At 34.3% G+C, this 27,187-nt stretch overlaps 1 protein-coding gene across 4 annotated transcripts; it reads right to left on the bottom strand.

The window, feature by feature from the left end:
* Positions 1 to 811: 811 nt before the first annotated feature.
* Positions 812 to 25,858, bottom strand: SLC35B3 (solute carrier family 35 member B3). 4 transcript variants are annotated; one of them, XM_045551707.1, is made up of 10 exons: positions 25,742 to 25,858; positions 20,356 to 20,646; positions 18,115 to 18,236; positions 11,189 to 11,343; positions 9,728 to 9,835; positions 7,547 to 7,644; positions 5,419 to 5,511; positions 4,896 to 5,007; positions 2,566 to 2,635; positions 812 to 1,426 (listed from the first exon to the last, which is right to left on the bottom strand). In XM_045551707.1, the coding sequence occupies exons 1-10, from the start codon at positions 25,811 to 25,813 to the stop codon at positions 1,276 to 1,278; spliced, it is 1,272 nt and encodes a 423-aa protein (XP_045407663.1). In that variant the 5' UTR covers positions 25,814 to 25,858; the 3' UTR covers positions 812 to 1,275. The 4 variants fall into 4 exon arrangements, with proteins under 4 accessions (XP_045407663.1, XP_045407666.1, XP_045407665.1 ...); XM_045551710.1 differs by having other exon boundaries at positions 25,665 to 25,832; XM_045551709.1 differs by having other exon boundaries at positions 7,547 to 7,611; positions 25,742 to 25,832.
* Positions 25,859 to 27,187: the final 1,329 nt, after the last annotated feature.

Here is a 27,187-nt window from a genome sequence, read left to right as displayed (position 1 = left end):
ACCTCCCAGCATCCAGAAGTGTGAAAAACAAATTTCTGTTGTTTATAAGCTTATATTTATATTTTATTATAGCAGCCTGAATGGACTAAGAGAAAATATTGTCCAAATTTGTTAAATCTACTTGGTGATTCTTAAATTTATCCTACTTCATCTTCAAACTTCTAAATTAAATTTCATTTTTATGGAAAAAATAGAATTTTATAATTATTTTATATTTTTAAGATATCAATTACTTTTTCTTCAATTAAAAAATCCAAGTCATTATTCCCTTAGTACTTCTTTGGCAAACAGTGGCAAATTTTTCTTGTGATATATCACTTACATGATGCGGGAAGATGACTGCTTTTATTATCTTGCCTATATTCTACATAAAACAAATTATGTTTTCTCTAAAGAACACTTTTACATTATGAGAGAAAAACCTAAGTTTTAAAGTGTATGTTAAGGGCTGGGTACAGTAGCTCACGCCTATAATCCCAGTGCTTTGGGAGGCTGAGGCAGGAGGATCACTTGAGGCCAGAAGTTTTAAGATTAGCCTGGGCAACATAGTGAGACCCCATCTCTACAAAAAAATTTAAAAATTAGCCTGATGTGGTGGCATGCACCTGTAGTCCCAGCTACTCAGAAGAGGGAGACGGGAAGATCATTTGAGCTCAGGAGTTCAAGGTTGCAGTGAGCTATGATGATGCCACTGCACTCCAGCCTGGGTGATACAGTGAGACCCTATCTCAATCAATCAGTCAATCAGTTTATGTTAAGCCTTACTGCAACCTCTATTTTCCTTTTATAACAAAATTCTATTAACACATTCTTTAAAGAAAAATCACAGAGTAATTTTATTTATAATGAATGTTACTCATTCCAGATTACTCCAGATTACATCAGTTTACTCTTATAACAGAGAATCAATTTTAATAACACCACCCAAATGGAATGAAGACAAAACAATCTATTACATATCAATTTCTTTGATATGTCATAATGATATCTGATTAGTCTTACAACATGGTCCATTTCCAGTGAAATTCTCAATAAATTGCTGGGAATTACAGTCCTTCATATTGACACTTTATTGTAAGGTGTGCTAGATGAAAATCTTGTGCTTGCTTCACAAGTCAAACAGTCAAGTATTCTGAAGAAAAGGCTGACACCACAAAAACACTTCATGTGTAATCCATCCACAAACGGATAGCAATGCCCCCAGATCCTTTGGTAAAGTTAATTAATTAAAAATTGTTTCCTTAAAATTCTATTTTACACAGGATGAATCATTCCCTACACAGTTTGTGCCAATGTCCTTGACTTCCTTGCTTCCACTGATTTGCTTATCAGATCATATAGTGATGGTAGTCTTATTTTATCCATATTTTTGCTGTAAACATTGAGAAATATACCAAGAACAACTAACAAACCAGACCATACATACCTAAGAGAAAGAAATAAGGAAAAAAGAATATTGAAATTAGCAAGGTAATTTATTGTTAACCACAGAATTTGATGATCAGTTCATAATAATTCTTTAATAAAATAAAATTTTGTTGTTAGAGGCTTATAATAGCATTAAAATAAAAATAGTGTTCTTAGATTAGATAGAATTCCCTGTCTTTTATGTTGAGTATATACAGAGAAAAGTTATTATACAAAATATTATACAAAATGTAATTCATTTGAACTTTGGAGATAACAGCATATTCAAAGTACAACCCCCACCAAAAGTCTTAATATCCCTAAAGCATTAAGTACATAAATCTTACCAAAGGTCATCTTGTAAATTAAACTCAGCAGTCCAACTAGTTTTCCCAAGTAGAATATAAAGGAATAAAAAGGGACACATCCCTGACAAATTAGGAGAATCATCATAATTACTACTATGTACCCCTAGCACATGCAGAAAGAAAAACTAATTTATAGACAACAAATAAATTATGATTACCTTTAAACTTATATATTGGTAAGTTTTAGGTTTGAAACTTCACAATTACTGACAAACATAAGTTTAAATGATGCTAATTTCAAACACATAGTAGACAGTAAAGATAATAGTAAATACTTTTACACAAAACCACAAACTAAGCAAGTCTTTAGGATACAACTTACAGAATACTTCTCTACTTCAAATCCTTTGCGGAAACAGGCAGCAAATAAACTGATAATCTTTAAAAGGATGTATTGCAAATATATAATTTGTATGTACGCACTAGGGCAAGGGGGAATCCCTTAATCTCGACAGTGTACACATCACTTGCATCATTCATTCACATTAAAATGTACACATCACTCACATTCATTCATATTGGAAACAGGGTCACATTTGCACTGGGCTCTGGTTAGGAAATTTAAATATACAAAATGATAAATTCAAATTAATAAATCATAAACACTTCTGAAATAGTACAAGATACATCAAGAGATAAGAGGTCAAGGTGAAAGGGATTCTTTATAAAGCATAACAGGAAAGAAACCCACTATAGTGTCTTATTATAGTAAAAAGGTGAAATTAAGGCTAAGAGGAAATATGAAACACATTATGTAAAAATTGAGAAACTTGAATTAAAAAGTACTTACTGAAATGTGAATGGTTTAGCAAAGAATATAAATGAAAGAACAATGGTCATTGCTTTTCTTCCTGTTGTCACTGTAGGGGCAAAAAGTTGGATTTAGAATGTGTCTCGTATCCTGGTAATATTTTGGAAATAATTTATTCAACAAATATTTACAGAGCTGACTACCCACCAGAATCTACGTAAAGTACCAAGGAAACAATGGAAAGTAAAAACCAACCAACCAACCAAACAAAAAGTCACTGTTCCTGTTACTATGGAGTTTATAGTCTTGCAGGGAAATAGACATTAAGTAATTAAAACAGTTAAATGTTAACATACAACTGTGTTAAGTATTCAATGGAAGCCATGGTACAATGGAGCCATAGTGAGTTTTAGTCTCAGTTTGACCAAAAAGAAAGGCTTTCCTAAGGAAGATATGAGTAGACAGAGGCAGGAGTTATTCTTTAAAAATAGTAATCCAGGCCAGGCATGGTGGCTCACGCCTATAATCCTAGCATTTTGGGAGGCCCAGGCAGGAGGACTGCTTGAGATCAGAAGTTCAAGACCAACCTGAGCAAGAGCGAGACCCCTATCTGTACAAAAAAATTTAAAAATTAGCCGGGTATAGTGGCACATGCCTGTAGTCCCAGCTACTTGGGAGGCTGAGGTGGGAGGATCGCTTGAGCCCAGGAGTTTGAGGTTACAGTGAGCTATGATGATGCCATTGCTTTCTAGCCTGAGCAAAAGAGACCCTGTCTCAAAAAAAAAAAAAAAATATATATATATATACATATTAATCTGAAGGATGTACTAATATCTTAATAGTGGTCATCTCTGGATAAGACTATGGATAATTTCTACAATCCTCTTTACACACCTATATTAACTTTCCTTGTCCTTCGAAGTATTACAACTTGAAGTTTGCTCTAAGGCCTGAAACCTTTCTCCGTGTTGCAGACAGATGTGGGAATTCTGCATAAGTCCCCAGGACAGCCCTGTCCCCCAAACTGCACTGTCAGTTGCTGTCTTTCCACTAGACTGTGCTTTACTTAGTCCTATATGCTACAGTTCCTGGCACTAAATATCCCATGCATGAATGAATGAATATTGAAGGAAGAAACTTCTGGAAACATGTGTCAAAGCCAGATTCCCAACATCTGTTTTTCCTTCTACAGTAAAAGGACCCCTAGTTTTAGCTGGGCATATGTTCCGGCTTCTCCTACAGCTAGGCGTGGTCATGTGACTATGCTGTGGCCAGTGAAATGTGACTAGAAGTTCTGTTTCTAGCAGTGTGACTTTTAGGAAGTTTCCCTAAAGAGAAGGGTGTGCCTTTCAACTTCTCTTACTCCATCATCCCACTGCATAGTATGAGGATGAAGACGGCACAGCAGATAGAAGGAGCCTGGGTTTCTGATGACCATGGAGTCCCCATACCGGCTTGGAGGCAGTACAGTATGTGGTAAAGAGCACAGGTGTGCAGCCAGACTACTGCGCCTGGAAGCTGACTCTGGTTGACTATTAGACAAGTCACTTAACCTCCCTGTGCCTCAGTTTATCCATCTGTACAATGGAACAATAATAGTGCCTACTTTATAGGATTGTTGTGAGATTAAAATGATTAATATATATGAAATATCCAGAATGGTGTCTGGTACATACTAGGGCTACATACCTATTAGCTATTATTACCACCTCTGGCTTTCTTTTACATGAGAGAGAAAAAACCCTTTCTGCAGCTTCAAGACGAGGGCTGTACCTCACAGTTTTGGCAAATGACACAGGTAGCACACTGAGTCATTTGTTCCCCTCGCTAGGCTGCATACTCCTCCAAAGCAGAACCAATACAACTTTCATTCCTCTATAGTGCCAACAAAAGTCCCTGCACAGAGCAGCTGCATAATCATTACTGGTGAAAAGAGAAGCTCATTTGGTTGTCGTCCTAGAAAATACACAAATGAAAGGCCCCGAAAGCTTTGTTTAAAGTTCACCCGTCATATTTTAATGTAACAAAACAGGAACTTTCAGTTATAGGCTGAAAGTATATAAAGGCAGTATTTTCTTTAAAGGTCTTCATCCTATCACACTTTTATAGCAAGTCCTTTTAATGTGTTTAAAGGTTACTTTAAATAAATAAGTGTATATATATATTTGATTTTAAAGTTAAACTTTCAAAATAAGAAATTAAGATTAAATATTATATTCTTTAGAATTTTAAAGAAACACCATAAGTCAAAGAATAAATTGGTACAATTTTCTTTTTAACAAAAAGATGTTGCCCTTATCTCTTGGAAAAGAGCATCAGAGAAAATGTAAATGTTTATTTCATAATCTAAGCAAGTAAACCCCTCTTACCTGTTACAGCAAGGAGTGCACCAAAAATTTTAATCAATGCTAGAACAAAGGAGATCCCAAAATACCCAGTGAGGGAAAAAAGGAAAGCATAACCATAGGTCCGAATTGGATTCTGCAACAAATAAAAAACCTGTTAAAAAATGCAAAACCAACCCTGAGGTATTATAAATGAAATAAAACTACAGATTTCACTCAACTTTTTGAGCGATAATAAGCCTTTTGACAATGCAGTCAAGCAGTATTCTTATTTAGTTTTGATTTAATGGAAAAATAATGATGAAATTAAAAATGTCCAACTTCTATATTATGAACAGCTTGAAAATTAACTTATAGGGCACTGCAAGGATAAAATAAATTTAAATATCAATCATTTCATTTCTGAAATAATTCCTGATCTGCATATATTATATTAAAGGAGTTATCAAATTATATCCACAATAGCCCTTTTTCAACTAGGAGAATTAGAAACACAGAGAAAACTAATGGAAGATGTTTACTTTAAAACAATGTGATCAGTGTTTACCTTTGAACAAAATGTTACTGCAGGGCCTAATCCACTAGTGCATGTCAATCCCAACAAAATGTACACAAAACCAATTGAATACGAGTACAAAACCTGGAGTAGATAAAAATAAAGTGGAAAAAAGTACTATCAAACCAAAGGTGGAAGTTTAAAGGTTTTAAATACATGGCTCAATTAATCTATTCAATTAAGTTTGCAGAACAAAACATTTTTAAAATAACATCATTTCAATATGGCCTAACTTCCTAGATGTTTGAGTCTAGTGGCTTATAAATTTACACATTATTTTATGTACAAAATAACACAGCCATTCTGACCCTTTCATACATGCTAACATAATTATCCATTTCTTGTCTGGCTTAATTACTGAATTCAAACCAGATTTTAATGTTTACAGTTCTAAACAATATACATAAACAAAATAAAAAGCTTTTAAAGCTACTTATAAACCATGAAAAAAACCAAACATTAAGTTTGTAGAAGACATTAAAATATAATGAAAATAAGCAGTATATGGCATAACTATTGCTTAATTTCCCTATTTTCCAAACAACCTTTTTATCCTAGGTTATTATACTCCTCATAAACAGAATGAGCAGCAGTAGCAGCAGCAACAAACTTAAATAGCTGCTGTATGTCAGGTGCTGTGTGAATGCTCTACATGGATTATTCCATTTATTTCTCTCTACGACTAACCTATTTTAATTATCATAATCCAATTTCTGGATGAATAAACTAAAACTCAGAGATATTAAGTAATTTTCCCTGAATGAGAGCTAGCAAAGCCAGGATATGAACTGAGGCTATCTTATTCCATAGCCTACCACTGGAACCACTGCATGATATTAACTTTCTAACTACCTACACTCCCTTAATTCTCTGAGGTCATCCTTACCTTATCTAGAATGAGTAGTGATGATGATTAAGAAAATTCTTGACCATGATTAAAATTACTGTGTTACTATGCCCCACTCTGCTGAGAAAGTACTAGGAAAGAACTGTCCTATATATCCTTAATGTAATATGCTCTAATGTCCAGCAAGGTGGTTGGTTATAAAATTAATGTAAACACACACAGAATTTTCCTATATAAAAATAAAAACCAGTTAGAAGACATATTGAAAGAAAAGACATTTACAGTGACAACAAAAATATGAGAAACATAACAATAACTTCAATAAGAAATGTGCTGGATTTATATGAAGAAAACTTTAAACTCTAATGGACATTAAAAAAAAACCAATTTGAATAAAAGGAAAGTCATACCTTATTCTTGGACTGAAAGAATCAAGTGTACAGATGCCATTCTCCCTAAATTAATTTATAATTCAATGCCATACCAATCACAATACCAATGGGATTTCTAGTTTATTTGGGGACATGAACACCCAAGAATAACTATTGGTAGTAATATTCTGAAAAAGAAAAGGAACAATGGCAGCTAGTCCTAAGAGATGATAAATGTATGCTAAAGCTGCTGTCGTTATATGTACTGGGGCAGGAATAAATTCAAAAGAATGCAATTCTGAGCCCTATGTTAGAGTGTGATATAATAAAAAAAGGCATTTAAAATAAGCTGGAAAAGTGGATTACTCAATAAATGGTGTTGGGACAAATGGATAGCCAAATGAAAAAAAAGTTTTTAAAAAGCTTTAAATTGGATCAAGGATTTAATAATAAAGGAAATCATAAAACTAGCAGGCTACAAGGATGAAATTTTTTAAATCTCAGAGTTGGGAAAGCCCTTTTCAACCATGATACACAGCCAGAAACCATGAAGGAAACGATAAATTGGACCATATGAAAATTACAAACTTCTACATGAAAAATAACACCCAATACAAAGAGAGGAGAAAAATGACGTTGCAAAGGATTTGTTTTAATATGTAAAAAACTCTAAATCAATGAGTAAAAATTTATCAACGATACAATAAGCTGTTAGCAGTGATAGTGGTGGTTTTACTTTTTACCTTCCTAGTATGTTTGAATGTGTTACTTTTATGAAAATAATGATAAAGTAGTTTAAAACTGCAATGCAAGTCTTTGATATTATAGTTATTTCATAAAATTAGGTACATCACTATTTTTCAGTCTGTCTGATGTGAAGAAAAAGCACTAGAGTATTTACCATTTCAGAATTAGAAGCATTATGCAGTTTCATAGCTTTCTCTTGAACATTTCCAATGACAGCATCTGCACATAGTGCCAGGGAAATAAGCATCACACCTTCAAGAAGGTATAAACAAAAATCTCCTTATTTAAACATATGAACAGTAATCAAGTTTTATCAGAAATTTAATTGGGCTAAAAAACAAAATCAGATCTTCCAGCACATTTGTTCAGTAATCCTGAATATTCTTATCTGCAACCAGGTGTAGTAAGTATTTAATACATAGGTGAAGATACTAAAACAAAAAACATACCACCAATAAACTGAGTTAATGGTGTCATCATTATCGTATTTCAATAGCATATCAAATAATTGCTCCTTTTACACTAGAGTATATGTTTGAAAGAAATACTGTATTAAACAAGTATAGAAGAAACTCTTAGAACATCTATTGGGATTGGTGGCAAAAAAAGAGATGAAGAGGAAAATCAAAAAATCTTATTTTTACCAAAACGTTTAATGTAAACACATAAACATATGTGCATGTGCCAAGGTCTTTTCTTTGAGCATGGATTCTGACCAGAATTCTACACTTTCTCTTTTGTATAAACCACATTCATAACACACATTCTCCAGGATTTCCATTGTTTTTGTTTAAAAGTGCATCCAAAACTTAGAAACTTCTGAAACAATTGGAGTTCAGAATCATTTCACCCATTTATGAGTTTCCCCAATTTTACAGTGGCTTTACCCATACCTAATTCAATAGTGATTTTATTGACCTGTCAACCAAATTGTTTCAATCAACTTAGTTTTCACAGGAACAATTCTCTTTTCATATTCATTTTTGAACAGATTGAGGAGTAATATTGTTATTACCTAATTACAGTAAGAGGTACAACTGGCATAAACAAATCCTGGAGTCAACACAACTCATTCCTGGGAAGCACACAGTGCGCATGTGTATGTGAGTAGCAGGCTATTAACGGAAAGTGTTTAGGATGCATGGTCATCGGTCCCTGTGCTTTATGGAAGGAGTAAAGAGAAGTCTTAGTTACATACATGTGTCTGATGGGTTTATAGAAATGTTTTCTTTCTTTTTTTTAATGTATAAGCAATCATATGTAGCAGAAAAGCATATGTACACATGTGTACGCACTGCAGTCAATGAAGATTCAAGTTTTCATACTTAGTCTTCAATTTATCATGTAACTTTAGTATTATTGGCTAACCATACATTTTTATTCACCAAACTTAATTCTGAATGTTCCTTTTACTTGTTTTTAATAGCGAACTTTTCCTTAAAAAAAAAAAAAAGACATGCTGTTTTTGAAGATCCTGAAAAAAATGCCCTAACAACTAAAAGGCTATTTAAAGATATTCCAAAAATGTTCTGAACAATGGCAGCAATATGAATATACCTAAATTGTATCCTAAGGGGAATGTTTTGAAGGAGATATTTATCTGAATAAGTAAATTCTGATATACATACTTAATATATTTAGAGTTTTACTTATGTCTACCTTAAATAACCATTTTAATAGTCTCATCTCCTTTAGTTAATTATATAAAATATAACTATGTGTAAATTGCCACAACCCTTTATGTTTCATCCATAAAACAGAGATAATAATAACTTGCCTCACTCAAAGATAGTGGGAGGATAGAGTAAGATGATAAATGGATGTGAAATCCATATGCATGATGGCAGTGGGAGTGGTGACAACGTGGAAAGAGGTGGCTCCAGTAGTCCTGTAACATCTCACTGTAACTTAAGTGCTAACCCTTTTTGAGTTCCATGGACATATTTTTCAAGGGGATTAGAACCCAACCACACTTCATCATTAAGAATAATCGATGGGTACTTATCCCTACCGTGATCTGTTAGAGTATATTAAGTTTCAAAGTTATTTTTTTAAATGAGACTAAAAACAATTCTACTGTGATTCCTCTAGAACTTGTATGTACATTTCCAATCAGCTTATAGAAAATTTTGCCTTGGCAAACAGCCTTCTATCATGTCAAACTGTAAAAATACTAAAAAAAATTGTTTCATCTCCCAAGTTGTGATATTTTTACTTATATGGAAAGCTATTAATAGATATAAGAATCACAGATGTCATACCATCATTTAAATTACCTATAAAATTTTAGAAATGCTTAAAATGTCTATAAAATTTAAGAATATAAATTGCTTACCTGTCAGGTTGAAATTTGGTGCAATTGTGCTGTCGGCTAGGGTAAACCATATAAGGCCAAGGCTCATACATACTGCAGCAGACACATCTACAATATTATAACGCTTTCCTGTATAAAACAAATGTAAGTTCGCCTCATTATGCAAATACCCACCAAGCTTAGTGTCAGAGCTATGTGTTTAACCAAGTAGAGCAAGGATCTGTTTTTTATATCCAATGCCAAAAAGATGTGAACACTTAGGTCAAGGCAGGAGATAGTCACAGAAGGGCTTCTCGGAATTAAATTACCAATGGGCACCAACATGTCCTTATAAATTAGAAATGAGATACTACTTTATCTGTTATGATAGTAAGAATACAGTACATATTTTGGCAAAAACTGACAACAAGAATAATGCGCAACCATAAACATTTAAAAAATTTTGTGAAAATTAGTGCCTCTCTCACTTCATATATAATAAAAGGCCACATATTTTCTTGTAGTTTGTAAGTTTACAAAGTTACCAGAGTAATGATGCGGACTATACGAATGTTCAAGTTTGCAAATACCATAATGAGATAACTTCTAGGCAGGTGGGAATTAACTTACTTTAATATATTTTTACTTTAAAAATGTAATGTAACTTTTTGTAAGGATTATAAGGAAATATTATACATGCCTAGTCACTTAGGATGTTACATGTGATTTTTAATAGATTGAGGTCTGTTACTTTGCCCTATGTGAATAGTTATACTGAAATGACACATGAAGTAGCTGACATACACACTTTCATTTTAAAACGCTTATTTTGGGATGGCATCAGATGTATAAAATGAAATCAGGTTGCATAAGAACTTTAGTAATACGGAAATACTGGATTATTAAAACATGAATATTCCTCTTGACAGTTAATATGAACAACAGAAACTTGTTCCACTGCTTGCTGCTATCGTGGCCTCCTCTTTTACTCGTATTTCCACATAGCTTACAACTGAGCTGGGGCTCTAAGACATCAATAAGCCAGCAGGTTACTAAAAATGCAATTCTGCTCAGATTAAGCTTTACCTCAATATGAGAATTGCCATTGCACAGTGGAGGCAGAGTGTGGAGCCCTGAAGAGTAGAAGAATCAAAGCACTGAAAAAAGGAAACTTCCAGGTCCTTTTGAGCTAGGCCTTCAACATGTAAATATAGTATTGCTGGAAATGTAGTAGGTTCCAAAATAAAAATAAAAAAAAATAAAATAATAAAACAAAATCCTATTTTTTCTTTTTCCCAAGTCCAGATTATTGATTTCAGATCCTAAGATATACTAGAGAGGTATCAGTGTTTTTATAATATCTTATGTTTACATCATCCAGAATTGTTACAAGTTCTAGAATGCTCATTAAAAATATTAGAAGTTTAATGTTTTTCCTTAATGCTAGAGGCTGTAAGATATCCTATTAGTTTCAAATAGTATGAAAATATATCATTACTATACCTTGAATAAAAACTCCTCCTAGCATAACAGGAATCAATTTGCAGCACTTGAAGATGACTTGGGTAGGATAATTCAGGTAGCCCAAGGAAGTGTTTGATAACCCCATAGTACCCACAGTTAGAAAAGCTATTATCATGTAGGTTTTTCCTGGTATTCTGTAAAAGACAATTTTTAAAACCTTCATTTTGGGACCCAATTCATACTATTGTAAGATAATGTGTAAATGTCTAATTACTTTTCTAATTTCTGATTAATATTTCTGGAAATATCAGAAAAAATCACTATTTTAAAGTTATAATACTTTTTATTTGTATAAAAAAGTTTATAAAAATAACAATGTACCTTTAATCAATCATAAACAAGGACTCTGAACTATGTGAAAAAGTAGTATACTAAAACAGTTACTTAGATTCTTACTGAAGATATAAACGTTGATGAAAGATATTTTTTAAGAGCAGTGCTAGCTATAAATAAAAACTAACGTGACTAAATTTAGAAAAAAAGAGTTCATTTTTAAAAGTGTTGGCCTCTATAATGGTGAAAGGCACTTTAACTTTTTAATTAATTTTTAACTTCTGAATCATCCTGTTTCCTAATGTTTCCATCTAGCATTAGGAAAAATATTAATACATCTATCCATCTGCTAGAATAACGTGAACAGAATTTCTCTAGAAAACGTTCTTGTTTAAAACTCTAGACATGATTTTCATTACAATATCTTATCAATCATCTCTCTATATTCTATAAATTGTTACAATAATCAACTTTAAGATGTATCTCTCTCCTTATAATTTCAAATTTTCTTTTCTTTTCTTTTTTTTTCTTTTTTGAGACTGCGTCTCACTCTGTGGCCCTGAGTAGAGTGCAGTGGTGTCATCATAGTTCACTGCAACCTCCAACTCCTGGGCTCAAGCAATCCTCTTGCCTCAGCCTCCCTATTAGCTGGGACTACAGGCACGTGCCACCATGCCCAGCTAATTTTTCTATTTTTTGGACATATATAGTCTCACTCTTGCTCAGGCAGGTCTCAGATTCCTGAGCTCAAATGATCTTCCTACCTTAGCCTCCCATAGTGCTAGGATCACAGGCTTGAGCCACTGTGCCCGGCCTTTCAAATCTTTTAATTTGGGTTTCTCTGGATTTCCTAAAGATTATTAATTTGGCATCTTCGGAATTTTCAGCCATTACTGTGAGCATATGTTAACTCTGACTAGATATTTAATGGTTTAAAATAATAATCTTGTACACTGGTGTGACAAACACAATGAGACAGTATTCACATAATCTGTGGTACACACTTAGATGTAATTTCTATTTTGTGATTTGTGTTCACGTTTAAATCAAGGCAACAAAATTCCTGATCTTTTATACAGTCATATATAAGGTAAAACAATTTACTGGAAAAACTCAGTTAAAATGCATCATTTACATTTACATTTCAATTTTGAGGCCTCTTCTACTTAACTACAAATACAGTAGAGAACATTTAAAATCCATGTGGAAGTAAGCTGGCATGCCCACATGCATCAGTGTATACAACACATGTCCACGCTGTCTGAGGTTCTGACCAGCCCTCAGTGGGACAGTGTCAGTTAAAGGAGGACAGCAAAACCTCTCCAGGGAATGATACAAGTCACAGCAGTCAAATTTCCTCAATGATAAACTGCAAACAGTGGCCAGAAATACAAATTCAAGTCAGAAAAATCATAAGAAACAATTAGAAAAGCAGCATAGGACAGGTAGAAAGAAAACCAGCCTGAAATTTAGGGGACCCAAATTCAAAGTGCCAACTCTGACAGCAACGTGCAATATGATCTCGTAAAAATCCTAGCCCTTCTCTAAGTCTTTGTGTTCTCACTGGTAAAATGAGGAAGGTAGATTTCCTCAGCTTGCCTCCAGGATTCTCATTGTTTCTATGTCATTTAATACCTCAATTGCTCGCTTCTTCAGAAATGGTGGGAAAATAACTTCAAAAACTCCTTCAAAACCAATTTGACAGATCTCTTTTCCTAAAAACTCAAAGTAATTAATAACAAAATTACAAGATAATCTCTGGTGAGAAATAAGAAGTAGCATATTTAGGGTATGACAGTTTATGATGTGCTTTAGTACACATTACCATATTTGATCCTCAAAATAAAGCTAAGAGAATTTCAGAAACTTCCTTGAGGTTTTGACAGAGGTGACAAGAGGTAGTGCCAAGACCAAATCCATGTTTTCTAACTCCAAATGCTGTTCTCTTTCCAGTACATTGGTATTCATATAAAAGGAGGAGAAAAGAAAAAACACTAAGCAGAAAGTTTAGCTAATTAAAGATACAAAGAACAGTAGTACCACTTAAATAATTCAGAACCGGGTGTATATGCAGAGATAAATTAATAAATAAATAATTGGGGGTAATTTCCAAATGAGGAAAGAAGAAGTCAAACTATTGCTCTTTGTTGATGATATCTTACATCTAGAAAACCCCAAAGATTCTGCCAGCAGACTCCTGGAATTGATAAATGCATTCAGCAAAATTTCAGATTACAAAATCAATGTACACTAATCAGCTGCATTCTTATACACCAACAACAGTCAAGCTGAGAATCAAATCAAAGACTCAATACCTTTCACAATAGCAACAAAGAAAATAAAATACCTAGGAATATATTTAACCAAGGAGGGGAAAGACCTCTACAGGGAGAACTACTGAGGAAGGAAATAGCAGAGGATGTAAACAAATGGAAAAATATATCATGCTCATGCATCGGCAGAATCAACATCATTAAAATGTCTACACCACCCAAAATGATTTACAGATTTAATGCAATCCCCATTAAAACACCAATGCCATTTTTAGCAGCTCTAGAAAAAATAATTCTATGCTTTGTATGGAACCAGAAAAGACCCAGAATAGCCACTGCAACCTTAAGCAAAAAGAACAAATTGAGAGGTGTCACTTTACCAGACTTCAAGCTATATTCTACGAGGTTACAGTAACCAAAACAGCATGGTACTGGCACAAGAAGAGAGACATAGACCAATGGATCAGAAAAGAGAACTCAGATATAAAACCATCTTCATATTGCCATCTGATCTTTGACAAAGCAGACAAAAACATACACTGGGGAAAAGAATTCCTATGCAATAAATGGTGCTGGGAAAATTGGATAGCCACACATAGAAAACTGAAACAGGATCCTCACCGACTCACCTCTCACAAAAATTAATTCACGATGGATAACATACTTAAAACTAAGGCATGAAACTGTAAGAATTCTAGAACAGGCTGGAGAAACTCTTATAGATATCAGCCTAGGCAAAGAATTTATGAAGAAGAGCCCAAAGGCAATCACAGCAGCAACAACAACAAAATGAGACCTGATGAAATTAAAAAGCTTCTGCACAGCCAAGGAAATAATCAATGGAGCAAAGAGACAACCTACAGAATGGGAGAAAATATTTGCATGCTAAACATCTGATAAAGGGCTAATAACCAGAATCTACAAAGAACTCAAGCAAATCAACAAGAAAACATCAAACAACTTCATTAAAAAGTGAGCAAAAGACATGAACAGAAGCTTTTCAAAAGAAGATAGACTAATGGAGAATAACCACATGAAAAATGCTCAACATCTCTAATCATCAGGGAAATGTAAATCGAAATGTGGAAACAACCCAAATGCCCATCAATACATGAGTGGATTAGTAAAATGTGGTATATGTATACCATGGAGTATTACTCAGCTATAAGAAATAACGGTGATATAGAATCTCTTATATTCTCCTGGATAGAGTTGGAACCCATTCTGCTAAGTGAAGTATCCCAAGAATGGAAAAATAAGCACCACATGTACTCACCAACAAGTTGTTTTCCCCGATCATCACCTAAGTGCACATTTGGGAATAACACCAATTGGGTGTCGGGCAGATGTGCGGGGGGGGGGATGGGTGTATACCTACATAATGAGTGTGATGTGCACTGTCTGGGGAATGGACATGCTTGAAGCTCTGACTCAGGGGGCTGGGGGGGCACGAGCAATATACATAACCTAAACTTTTGTACCCCCATAATATGCTGAAATTTAAAAAAAATTCCCCCCCCCAAAAAAAAACTACAATGAGATATTATCTAACTCCAGTGAGAATAGTTTTTATCAAAAAGTCCCAAAACAACAGATGCTGGCATGGATGCAGAGAGAAAAGAACACTTACATACTGTTAGTGGGACTGCAAACTAGTACAACCTCTATGGAAAGTAATAAGGAGATACTGTAAAGAACTAGAACTACCATTTGATCCAGCAATCCCATTACTGGGTATTTACCCAAAGGGAAAAAAGATATTCTATAAAAAAAACACTTGCACTCGAATGTTTATAGCAGCACAATTCACAATTGCAAAGATGTGGAAACAACCAAAGTGCTCATCAACATGAGTGGATTAATAAAATGTGGTATATGTATACTATGAAGTATTACTCAGCCATAAAAAAAATGGTGAACTAATACCTTTTGTAACAACCTGGACGAACTGGAGACCATCCTCCTAAGCGAAATATTACAAGAATGGAAAAACAAACACCACATGTACTCACTCTTAAATTGGAACTAAATGATCACAACACTCACATGTACATATGGTAGTAAAATTCAATGGAAATCAAGCAGGTGGAGGGGAATGGGTAAATTCACACCTAACAGGTACAATGCACACTATCTGGGTGATGGACACACTTATAACTTTGACTCAAACTGTAAAAAAGTAATTCATGTAACTAAAACATTTGTACCCCTGTAGTATTCTGAAATAAAAAAAACCAAAGAAACAAAAAACAAGCAAAAAAATAAATAATTGGGCATATTTTCATTGTAACATACATTTAAAGACTTGAAAAAATTTTTTTATTATGCCTTGGAAGAAAAAGGTTTCAAATTGTAGTTATATTTATTATAAATCTATAGATTTTTCTCCCAAATTCTTTCACTTACATTTAAATCAAATAAATTATTTTATTTTTAAATATGTTATGGTCATGAGGTTTAAAAGTTGGGATAAGCATGGCTTGAGGCCCCCTCCCCAACTCATCTGTGTAACTGATAGAGAGGTGTTTCTTTCTGAAATTCAACAGGACATGCATTATCTTTGTATCATTTTTTACTTAACAAAGACATTAGTGTCTTTTAGCTTAGAAGCAATCAGAGGCCCAATAGTTTGCATTAAGTAATGAATCACCAAGCTTCCTTATATATTAGTCTTGACAAATATATTTAATGACTTCCTATTCTATCACCTATGGCTATACTTTGTGGAGTTTCAGAACATGAAAATAAAGATGATGATATTCTCAGATTCAAATATTTTTACTATAACTGCTAACTTACTGGCAATAAAGAGAGGTTGGGAGGCAAAATTAGATCCATGAAAAAACCCCTTGTGTTACAGATTTAAATATTTAAAATTGTACAGGTACCTTGACAGAAACCTCAAACACTTTTTTTTCTTGCGAGAGAGAGAATTGATCTGTTCCCCAGGCTGGAGTGCAGTGGCATCATCATAGCTCACTGCAACCACCAACTCCTGGGCCAAAGCAATCCTTGTGCCTCAACTTCCTGAGTAGCTGGGACTACAGGTATGCACCAGGATGTCCTACTCATCTTTCTATTTTTAGTAGAGATGGGGTCTCACTCTTGCTCTAGCTGGTCTCGAATTCTTGGCCTCAAGTGATACTCCCCCACCTAAGCCTCCCAGAGTGCTAGGATTACAGGCGCGAGCCACCATGCCTGGCCCAAACACATTTTATGTTTTTTTTTTTTTAAAAAAAAGGCTGTGAAAAACTTTTTATTTTCACCAAAGGATTTGTATCAATGTCAGTATTACAGTCTTTATTACAATTAAACTGCCCAGTGGATACATGAAATATGTGTATATTAGGGTATGATATGACAGAATGACCACACTTCTTATGTTTATTAAGAAAACTTTATATTCAAATTCCTAACCACCTTCTGTTTATACTCAGACTATTATATATGTTTCTTTATACCATTAAAATATATCAAGATATTTCTAAAATCTAGATGGTTGTTAATTTATAAGATATTGTCAAATGAGCTCTTTTGGTTTTGATGAAAAGGAATGAATATGTGTTTCTCTCATGTTTAAGAATGCAACCTCAGCTACTGGACATCACACGACAATGTTTGTTGTAATATATCCCATAGAACAAAACATTAACTTTACATTTTAAAAACCACTATAAAACATATACAGGTTGAACATCCCTTATCCAAAATGCTTGAGACCAGAAGTGTTTCCAAGTTCGGACTTTGTTCAGATTTTAAAATATTTGCATATATGTAATGAGATATCTTGGGGATGGGACACAGGTCTAAACATGAAATTTATTTATGTTTCACATATACCTCGTACACATAACCCAAAAGTAATTCCATACAATATTTTAAATAATCTTGTGCATGAAACAAAGTTTTTGTTAAATACTTAATGTATTTGGTTTCAGATTTTGGAACATTTTGTATTTTGGGTTTTTGGATTATGGATGCTCAATCTATACTGATATTTCATTTCACCACTTCGATGTTAGTTGCACTATAAACCTTTCAGTAACAATACCTGTTTTAGTGAAATTTATAAAAACACATATCTGAATATTTTCACGTTTTTAGATAAACTTTACTATAAGTTGAGCCTAAGCTATATATTTTTTTATTTTGTAACATTACACTTAAAGAGAGGCCTCACTTTTTTCATATTTAGTATTAACAAGTTGGTTATACCTATAAAAATATATAATTATGAGACATATTTTAACAGGACATATAAATTTCATGCATATTCAGTATTCCAAAAAAATAATAAAAAGATTCAACTAATACTAATTAACTTAATTATCAAAAAATAAAAACAAACAAACCACATACCTTCTCCTTTTGTCCTGAATAAGCTGAAGTTCTATTAGGCCAAATATGGAGTAAAATGCAAACTGCATTAAAGTAAGGTACCAGCCATAGGACTTAAAACCCTCCATTGAAAATATTAATTCCTGTCAAAAGGCACATGAATACTGTTAAGTTCAAGGGGACAGATCAACTTCCTCATAATAAATTCTTAAAAACACAAGCCCTAAACCCAACCAAAAGAAAAAAATCAAATGACAAGGCTTCTAACAGAGAGGTTATAAGCCCTTTCCAAAGAACTGACACTAGGTACCCATGCATGAAAAGCAACAGAAAAATCAGTAATTATAAGGCAACACCACCCTATGCTGCTGCTTCCTTTTTTTCCTAAAAGACCAAAATTAAAAGAGTTGCCCAAAACACTGAAAAAGGCAGGTGATTCAAGAACTCATTTATTATATTAGAAACATATTTCATTAGCAGTCTATCATCTCAGCCCTATTTTTCTATGGGAACATAACCAGTTCCTGCTGATAGTTATTTTTTGAAATTATTATGCCCCAGATGATATAAACTTTCTTCTTGAAGAGGGAATGATTAATTTGCCTAAACATGTTATATTATAAAGTAATCTTTACATCAATTATTAATAAGCCATTGTTAATAAGTCATTAAGAAGTACTCTAATGTTATCTGGCTTAATTTTAATTGAATAAATCATGTTGATCAATAAATCAAATTAAATAAAGTGTGTGTATGTATGTGTATATATATGTGTGTGTGTATATATAAAACACTTCATTGCCAAACTCCAACCATTCTCTTTGAATTATTTTGCTACACAATTATATGCAAGAGTTAGCAGCAATGTTAATTTTCACAAAGTGAAAGTGGTAATGTTATAAACATAATTAGCAAGCCTTTATGTAATGCAAAAAAACTTTGCATATTCCAGTTTATAAAATATATGATTAAATAGAAAAAAATACATCTAATAAAATGTGTAGGATAAATTTCTAATTCATTTTCCTTTGCTAACTTTGCTTCCAAACTATTTGGTAATAGTGGTATGCTAAAGAAAAAAGTGTGTCTCAACATTGTTCTTCATTGTGATATCTCATGTTTTATATCACCTTCTAATGGAAACAGTTATTAGAAATATTAAGATTTTTGATTCATGCTTTTGTTTTTATAGTAATATATTAATATTCTTCATAGCATTCTTCAAGTTAACTAAAAAGTAAAGTCACAATTCTGCTTTCTTTATTTACATTTATGTTTTAATTTCATCTTTATAAGACAATGGAGAGAAGTACAATAATTTTTAAGATCATTCTTACTAGTACTAAAGAATATTAGAAATATTATCTGTGTTTTAAGAAAATATATTGTGTTCTTTTTCTTGGATTACAAAGATTTTCTCATGTTATGGAGTTGCATAAAAAAGCAAAGTTAGTAATGGCTGAAAATATTCACTAATTAAATAGCAATTAATAAAATTAGTCCCCATTCAAACATACTGTTTTCACTAGCCTGAATTTTCACCCATCCAGCCCATGTCTTTGAAGTTCAGGAATTTGCTGCTGGCCAAATATATACAATTATACCAAAATAAAATGCAAATATGAGACAAACTGTTACACTGTTAGAAATGTTTTGCACAGCCAAAATCACAGAAAAATAAGATTCTGGCAAAGTCAGAGTAGAAGAGAAAACCAACAAGAATGAGAATATAATAGGTGTTTGAAAAAAAAAAACAATGATGCAAATATTATAGTATTAAAGAGATATCCTTGGAAAATCATACAGTATCCTGATATATTTTTGCAAAACAGCCTTTTAGTATTGAGCTCCAAGACTCAAGAGGAAATTGTGTTATCAATCAATTTTACTGGAAAAATTATTTTCGAAGATATCAAGCAATACTTGAATCATTCTTTCTCTTAATAACACATAAAAATGGCTGCAATTATTACCTACATTTTGTTAAATATTTTAAAATTATTTTCATAATTTTAATTTTCCAAGATAGTCTCTACATGCCTCTCCACTTAATAAAATATTTAATTCTGAAATTTTAATCTGTTTTCAGTAGACTTACTTTTAAGAAGCTCTCTTCTACTTCTATGTTTAAAAATTCAAATTTATGAATTAGCTGGTACCCTGTAAGTGAAAATATCTTGAACAAAACTACTAGTAGGTGCCCATACTGACCTCAATTGCTATAAATAATTAACATATTATAAACAAGTAACTATTTTTTACCTGTAAATATCCATAAATTAGGTAAAATATAAAAACTCCAGCAACACATATAAAAAATTGAGTAAGTTTGTTAAATTTGCTGAGATTTATGCCAAGTACTACAATGTCATCAATTGACTTGATGTGTGGTGACATTGTTTGTGTTTTAGACGGCACAGTGATAGAAATGTATTTCCTGGAGTTGTTGAATTTGAGATCCATTGTTACTGTGCTGCATTCAGTGCTTCCAAAGTTATCTTTGTTGGTTTCTTCTCTTTCGTTCAATCTTTCTTTAGCTTGCTCTGTGAAGTCCTAGAGAAGGAAATAAACAATTAAAGCAAAACATTTAGATCATAAAGTATTATGCTCCCAATAATATTCCAAACCATACTTTAAAATTATCAGATAATTCTGATTCTCTCTGGATATTAATACATTAATTCCTATATTCCAGCTTCAAAACAACCAAAAACAATGTGCCTGCTCTTCTAACAATTTATTTGTACCTGACAAAGATCAATACATCGCTAAATTAAATATACACCATACTTATTTCCATAGCAATAAACCAAAAGCTAACCTAGTATTTATTTCATCAAGAACTAAGCATACCTTATGTTTTCATTAATATATGGTAAATATATAATTTTTAAAGCTCACTATAGTTTATGCATAATCTCAACACTAAGGTCAATCTTTACTTGTAGAAGAGGAAACAATAAGGTTTTCTTATTTTATTTCTTATGAAATTACTAGAAAAGAGGTTTTCTCGTAATTTTATTTATTCTATGTATGTGTATGTAAATACATAATCATTATTTGTACTTTTCTACCAATCTGTTTTCTATAAGATTTTCAGTTTTGCCCGTATCTTACCAATACCACAGCTCCTTTAAATACTAAGACAATTGTAAAATACACAAAGTAAAAAAACTAAGTTACTTAAAAAGCTAGATTTATCAGAGACTACAGAAAGGATAATATGCTTTAGCAACTGCATCTTTTAGGTTAAAAGAAAACATATTCTTCCTTTGGGAAAAATCATTTTAATTTAAAAAGTCTGTGGGGTATAATGTTAGAAAATGGGTCATTATTTGTTTGTGAAAAAAGTATAAAGGCACCATAAATGACTATCAATTTCTCTTTGGATTTATAGAAACTGAAAAAATGAATTCCATGTAAAGGAGGAGGAAAAGACTGATGAATTATGACAATTAAAGAAAAAAACCTATGAAAAAAAGTTCCAGTGGGAACAAAAATTGATGCTGACGGCTGAACAGAGATAAGAATAATTTTGACAGCTTTCTTTTGGAAATTTTTTAAAAGGAAACTGTTACATAATGGTTTAAAATGGCAAAAATTAGAGTCACCTCTTCATGATCACTTAGAGTTTACTGATTTACAGAGATTAACCAGGCCCTCTTCAGTAACTCAAACAAGGGCCCAAGGCTCTGAATACAACTTGTAACTAACAGTACACAGGCATCAAGACATTGTTTTATAGGGTACTTGCCATATTCTAAACAGAACATGTGTAGTTTTATGAAGTTTTACTATGTTTCTTTTCCTTTACTTCTTTCTTCTTTGTTTTACTTTAACCTTGCTCCCCACACTATGTTTCAATCATTGTCAACTGTGATGAAGACTTTCTAGGTCATCTTGTAGGATACCCTTGAGATGAGACTTTCTTTATAAAACATGCTTTATTTCCCCTAAACATTTGGTCAAACCTGTGCTTGAATGTAGAAGCGACAAAAAAACCTTAACAATTTACTCTTTTCTATATGTGTAGGCATGGACATGGAGCACCACTCAAGTGCTCCACGTGAGTTTCTAAGCTCCCTTTCCATCCATTTTTTAAAGAAAACCCTAAATCACCTGTTTCATTACTGAAACACACCATGAACTCTCAAACACCCTTGCCTTCTGTTAATGATGTCCTTTCAACCTGATGTTTTCCTTCTTTGGATCAGTTTTGAAGTTTAGCTTTAATGTTGCATTCTGTGACATCCTCTCCAATTTCCCCAGTTGGGAGAAGACAGAACTTCAAAGGCAAGACCCAAATCTTATTTGTCTCCACATCTTTGGTATCTGGTGTATACTTTGTACCCAATAGTCAGACAAACCAAATAAACTCGTCCTTCCCCTGGATGTGCTCAAACTTCAACTTGCAATTACTCACCCTCTGCTTGAATATGATTTTTGAAATTGACTGTGGTATTGGCAAGATATGGGCAAAACTGAAAATCTTATAGAAAACAGATTGGTAGAAAAGTACAAATAATGATTATGTATTTACATACACATTCACAGAATAAACAAAATTTCTAGGAAACCTCTTTTCTGCTTTTGTTGGTACCAAGAAACTTCTCCAGAAGGTAACTGTTTCCAAAAGTCACCTTCTTCTGAGATGTTTGTAATTTAGCAAAATGCCAAGCATATTGCAATGACTCAATACAATTATAGCTAATATTACAAGAAAGTAGTATGGCATGGTGTTTTCCCTATGTTTTGGAATTTTGACAGATATACATTAAAAATCTGGCTTTGCTAGTTATTACCTGAGGAATCTTGGCAAATTATTTAATCTTCTGAGCTTAAGGTTCTGTTATCTTTAAAGGGGAGGATTAAAAATGTGCCTATCATAGGATTTTTGTTAGGACTATATGAAATAAATGTAATAGTGCCTAGCATATGACAGTCCATAACTGTTTCCTATCATTACTCAACTTTTTATAAATATTGCTAGATAGTATGGTATGCTGAACTGATTCACCCTTTTGATGTGCAGTTGGAAATACAGACCAGGATTTCTGACCCAGACTTCTCTCCTGCGATCTAGAGCTCTATTAATATATCCATATGCTTCTTTGATATCTCTACTCATAAGCTCCGCTGGCACCTCATATTAAAAATGTCCGAAGCTGAGCTCATTATTTTCCTCTCAAAACAAATCTGCTCTTTCTTCCTACATTCCCAATCTTACTACTCCTTCTTCCTATATTCCCAATCTCACTTAACAGTACCTGTCTGGTACGAAACACAAACTAAAAACCAGGGCATTCTCTTAAGATTTTTTCCTTTTCCTCATATTCTATATTTTGCCAAGATTTCTGTTAATTCTACATCCATAAATATATCTGAAATCTGTTTCAACTCCATCCTATCAAGCAGCCGTTTTCTCTTGCCTAATTACATTAGCCTGTTTATAATATTTTCTTCCCTTTGTGACCCATCTTTCACACAGCTTAACATGAATTCTGATCATGCTGCACCCTTGATTAAGGGCCTGTAACTTAAAAACTAGTTGATGTCCTTGACTATCATACAATATTATACATATTTTTTCAAATACCTAAATCATAATGCAATAACTTTTTTATTTTCATGTCTGCTTCTCCTACAAGCATTTGAATTCCGTAAGGCAAGAGATGATGTCATCTTCATATGATGTTCTAGCACATAACAAAAATGTTAAGATATTAAATGAAGGACTCTATTCCACTGTAGTAAACATCGTTTAATAAATATTGTTTTGTTCCTTTCCAACACTTTATCACTTCTAACACATCTCTTGGCAACCTTATCAGCTGCAGATAACAGGCCATAAGTGCAGAGTTAAACTGTCCAGCACTATCCTTTCTCTGTAAGTGTGCCAAAATACTGACATCTCAACTGAAATTTCCTACAAAGCATTGGAGATGAACAAGAAAATAAATTCAGTTCACAAAAACTGCCCTATAAAGCTTTGTATTTAGAATGCAGTTTTGTTAACAAGAACATCACTGGTCAGAAAGTGTGACTGACAAAGGCCTGATACCCGGTAACTGATCCCTAATGTTTGCCATATCCCTTCCATTTCAAACACGACTGATATTAATTACCATCTAAAGAACTAGGCCAAAATCCTTGTGTGTAGGGGGTAAAAATGAAGCATGGAATTAAAATTAGTTTTCAAATTAAATAATTGCTATTTTGCTTTGCTTTGGAAGTTCACAGCAATGCTTGAAACTAAAATATTAAAAAAAACTAAGATATTAAAATATTAAAAAAAAATCACAGGTGTGAATCACTGCCTGAGACCTCTTTCTAACATCAATACAGATATTTAACTTTAGTTCCTTGAAGGTACAAATAATTGCTAAAATGAAATAAAAAGGTGATAATGTTGCCTTATAATGACCTACTGAAATCAAAATTATTTCAGTTTATTTCTTAATCTAGTCTTTTCCAACCTACAGGACAAAAGTCCCTTACCACAAAGGGCAGACCATGACAAAAATATGTCATCAGGGTGTGAATAACCTGAAAAAAAAACACAATTCCATCTACATTTGGCCACACACACTGTTACAAATAATAGAATCTTGCCATGCCATACCTTGATTAACTGCACTCTGGAATTAATAATTGGGTACAATCATAAAACAGAGGGAAAAAATTGTCTCATTTCTTTGTACATACTTCATTACACAAAGTTGGAGAAACTGTGTGTTAATTTTTGAAGGCTACATTTTTTTCCCAAGGGAGAGAACTAAAATTAGAATTTAATATATGTATTAAGTAAAAATAAAACTATTTAAATTATTTTCAAATGCTGCCTGTATCTCTCTTCGAAGTTCTAAACTCTTAGAAAAACGTTTGATTAAGAAGCAATTCTAGACGCCCGAAAGCCTACTGTAGAAGAGAGGCATATTCCCAACACTTAAACATTCTGTTAGCACATCCTATCATTCTAACTTCTACTTTAACTATTCCTTTTAAAAATAAAAAGATGGGGGAGAAAATTCAGCTGCGAAGACTGGAGGAGGCACTTGCAGAACTTCTTAAGTTTATGTCATAAACTTAATAACCCGTAAAGAACAATCACTTTCCACTGCAAGTCAAACAGAAATTAAAGTATCTTGGAATGTCCCTACTATTTAACGCAGAACCCGGAAGTGGGTTTTAACTGCAGATGCTGTCTTGGAGAATCCAGGCGACTGACAGTTCTCCAGAGGCCCCTATCACAGCCTAAAAGGCCCCTTTAGGTGACCTCATCCCTGCAAGTCCATAGACTTGCTGCGGGGCCTGGGAGAGTTCTTGCCAGCCCGAGGGCGAAAAAGAGGCGAGAAGGAGCAGATGTTCCTCCCTGGAAACCGTGCCAGCAGGTTTCCGTTCTTTAAAAAAAGGAAGTCACCCGCTCCTTCCATCCCGACCTCATCAGCTCCTCGAATGCTTGTTCCGGATGAGGAAGACGGGCGGCGTCAAGGTTTTCTGGGAGAGAGGGATCTGGGTCCCCAACACCTGAAGGGCCCCAGGTGCAGCCCACCCCAGAGCCGATATGTCACCTGGAAGGGTGACCCCAGCCCGGATGGCGCCTCAGCCAGACGAAGCGTCTCCCCCTCCCCAGGTCCGTCGCCATCACCTCCTCTTCCTCCTTCTTTCTTACTCCTGCACTTTTCACCACGGCGGCCGCTTCCCCGGAAGGTGCTCGCATCTCCGGGTCCCACACAACACTTCCGCCTATGTGTCCCTGCGCGCGTGCGCAGGCGCGTAGTCCCGCCCCCTCGCCCGCCGGGGGCGACAGCCGGCTTGCGCGCCGTTTCGTCTCGCGCATGCTCTGTCCGCCCTGGGGCGCGGGGCGGGCGCTGCCGGGGTGAGCGGAGCCGTGCGAGGCCCGCGCTTCAGCTGTGGAGTGGCGGCGGCGGGCGACAATCTGGTCCAGGGAATGTCATCCTCAGACCAGTGCCCCGTGTATTTCTGGCTTCTGAGCCTCTGCTGTCCCCGGGGTTGCAGCTGCCGGGTACCCTTGACCCTGTGGGTGTCCACGAGGGAGGCGACTTCCACGTCAATGGCCCTGGGCTGGATTTGAGAATGCGGCCACGTGGAGAATGTTGGAACCAGATTTAAAAAATCCCTGGCTTCCCTCTTTCCCCTAACTTAATCTAAATGAGACGCGGCAGGGACAGCACCTTTATCCGTTTCCATGTTGCCTGGTTCGTAGCTGCTTTTCCGGTGAAGGTGGGCAGAGAGCGCTTGGAATGGTGATTTTGACGTTATGATTCAGCATGTGGCTGCGGCAGCCGCGATCCTCGCAACATCACAGAAATGTTGCCGGCGTTGTTTTGCCAGTGCTGCTTACTGCTTGGAAGGCAAATCCCAAAGCTCGAGGACCGGCCGTCAAAAACTTTCCTAAACATTTACCCCGCATTTAGGGCTGCATCCTATAATCACTGAGATGTGGTGAAGTAAAAACCACGATGAGACGGCGATGAGTTGTTTTTAGATAACACTTAAAAGAATGATGTGGAAGGAAAACAGTAGTGTAACAAAGACGGACAATCTTTGAGAGCGTGCTTTGGATACCAGAAAGAGATGAATTGGATTAATTTATATGTTAGAATCCAGTCAATTATGGTCAACTTTGAAAATTTTACAGGCATTATGCAGAAAGGGAAGCATTTATGTCTTGTGTTAGGAGTGAGAGTTAGTATTGAACCAAGTCAGGCACTTCCTACCGTAAGTGGTGGTGGGAAAAAGGATCTGGTTAGGCATTTTTCGTTTAATACTTACCAACCTTGTTAGGCCAGTGTAGGCAACATTTAGGAATGCTGAAATTAAGGCTTATAGAACTTAAATTTTCTAAAGAGGTAGTAAATGATACAGGCTTTCGACGATGCCATACTGTCACTGAATAATGTGGATTTACTACTACTGTTAGCCATTTATGCAATTGTTTATCAAGCACCTATTAAATGGGCATATGTATAGGTCATATACATAATCCATAAATTACAAATATGAGCTCCCTACCCTCAAGAGTTAAGGGTTGCCATGAGAAAGTAAATGGCAGTTTAAAACAACTTATGGT

Source organism: Lemur catta, chromosome 5 (assembly GCF_020740605.2).
Source record: "Lemur catta isolate mLemCat1 chromosome 5, mLemCat1.pri, whole genome shotgun sequence".
In the NCBI taxonomy this organism is placed as follows: domain Eukaryota; kingdom Metazoa; phylum Chordata; class Mammalia; order Primates; family Lemuridae; genus Lemur; species Lemur catta.
Note: the sequence above shows the minus strand (reverse complement) of the source record. Positions and strands in the feature narration are given on the sequence as shown.

What these genes read in the sequence shown, in the direction of transcription:
- SLC35B3 (XM_045551707.1), bottom strand. Translation starts at nt 25,813, where the DNA reads ATGCGAGCACCTTCCGGGGAAGCGGCCGCCGTGGTGAAAAGTGCAGGA. An exon ending in GAAAGAAGGAGGAAGAGGAG is followed by an intron (nt 20,647 to 25,741) that starts GTGATGGCGACG and finishes TTCCTTCTCTAG; the next exon opens with GACTTCACAGAGCAAGCTAA. An exon ending in CAGTAACATTTTGTTCAAAG is followed by an intron (nt 5,008 to 5,418) that starts GTAAACACTGAT and finishes TATTTGTTGCAG; the next exon opens with AATCCAATTCGGACCTATGG.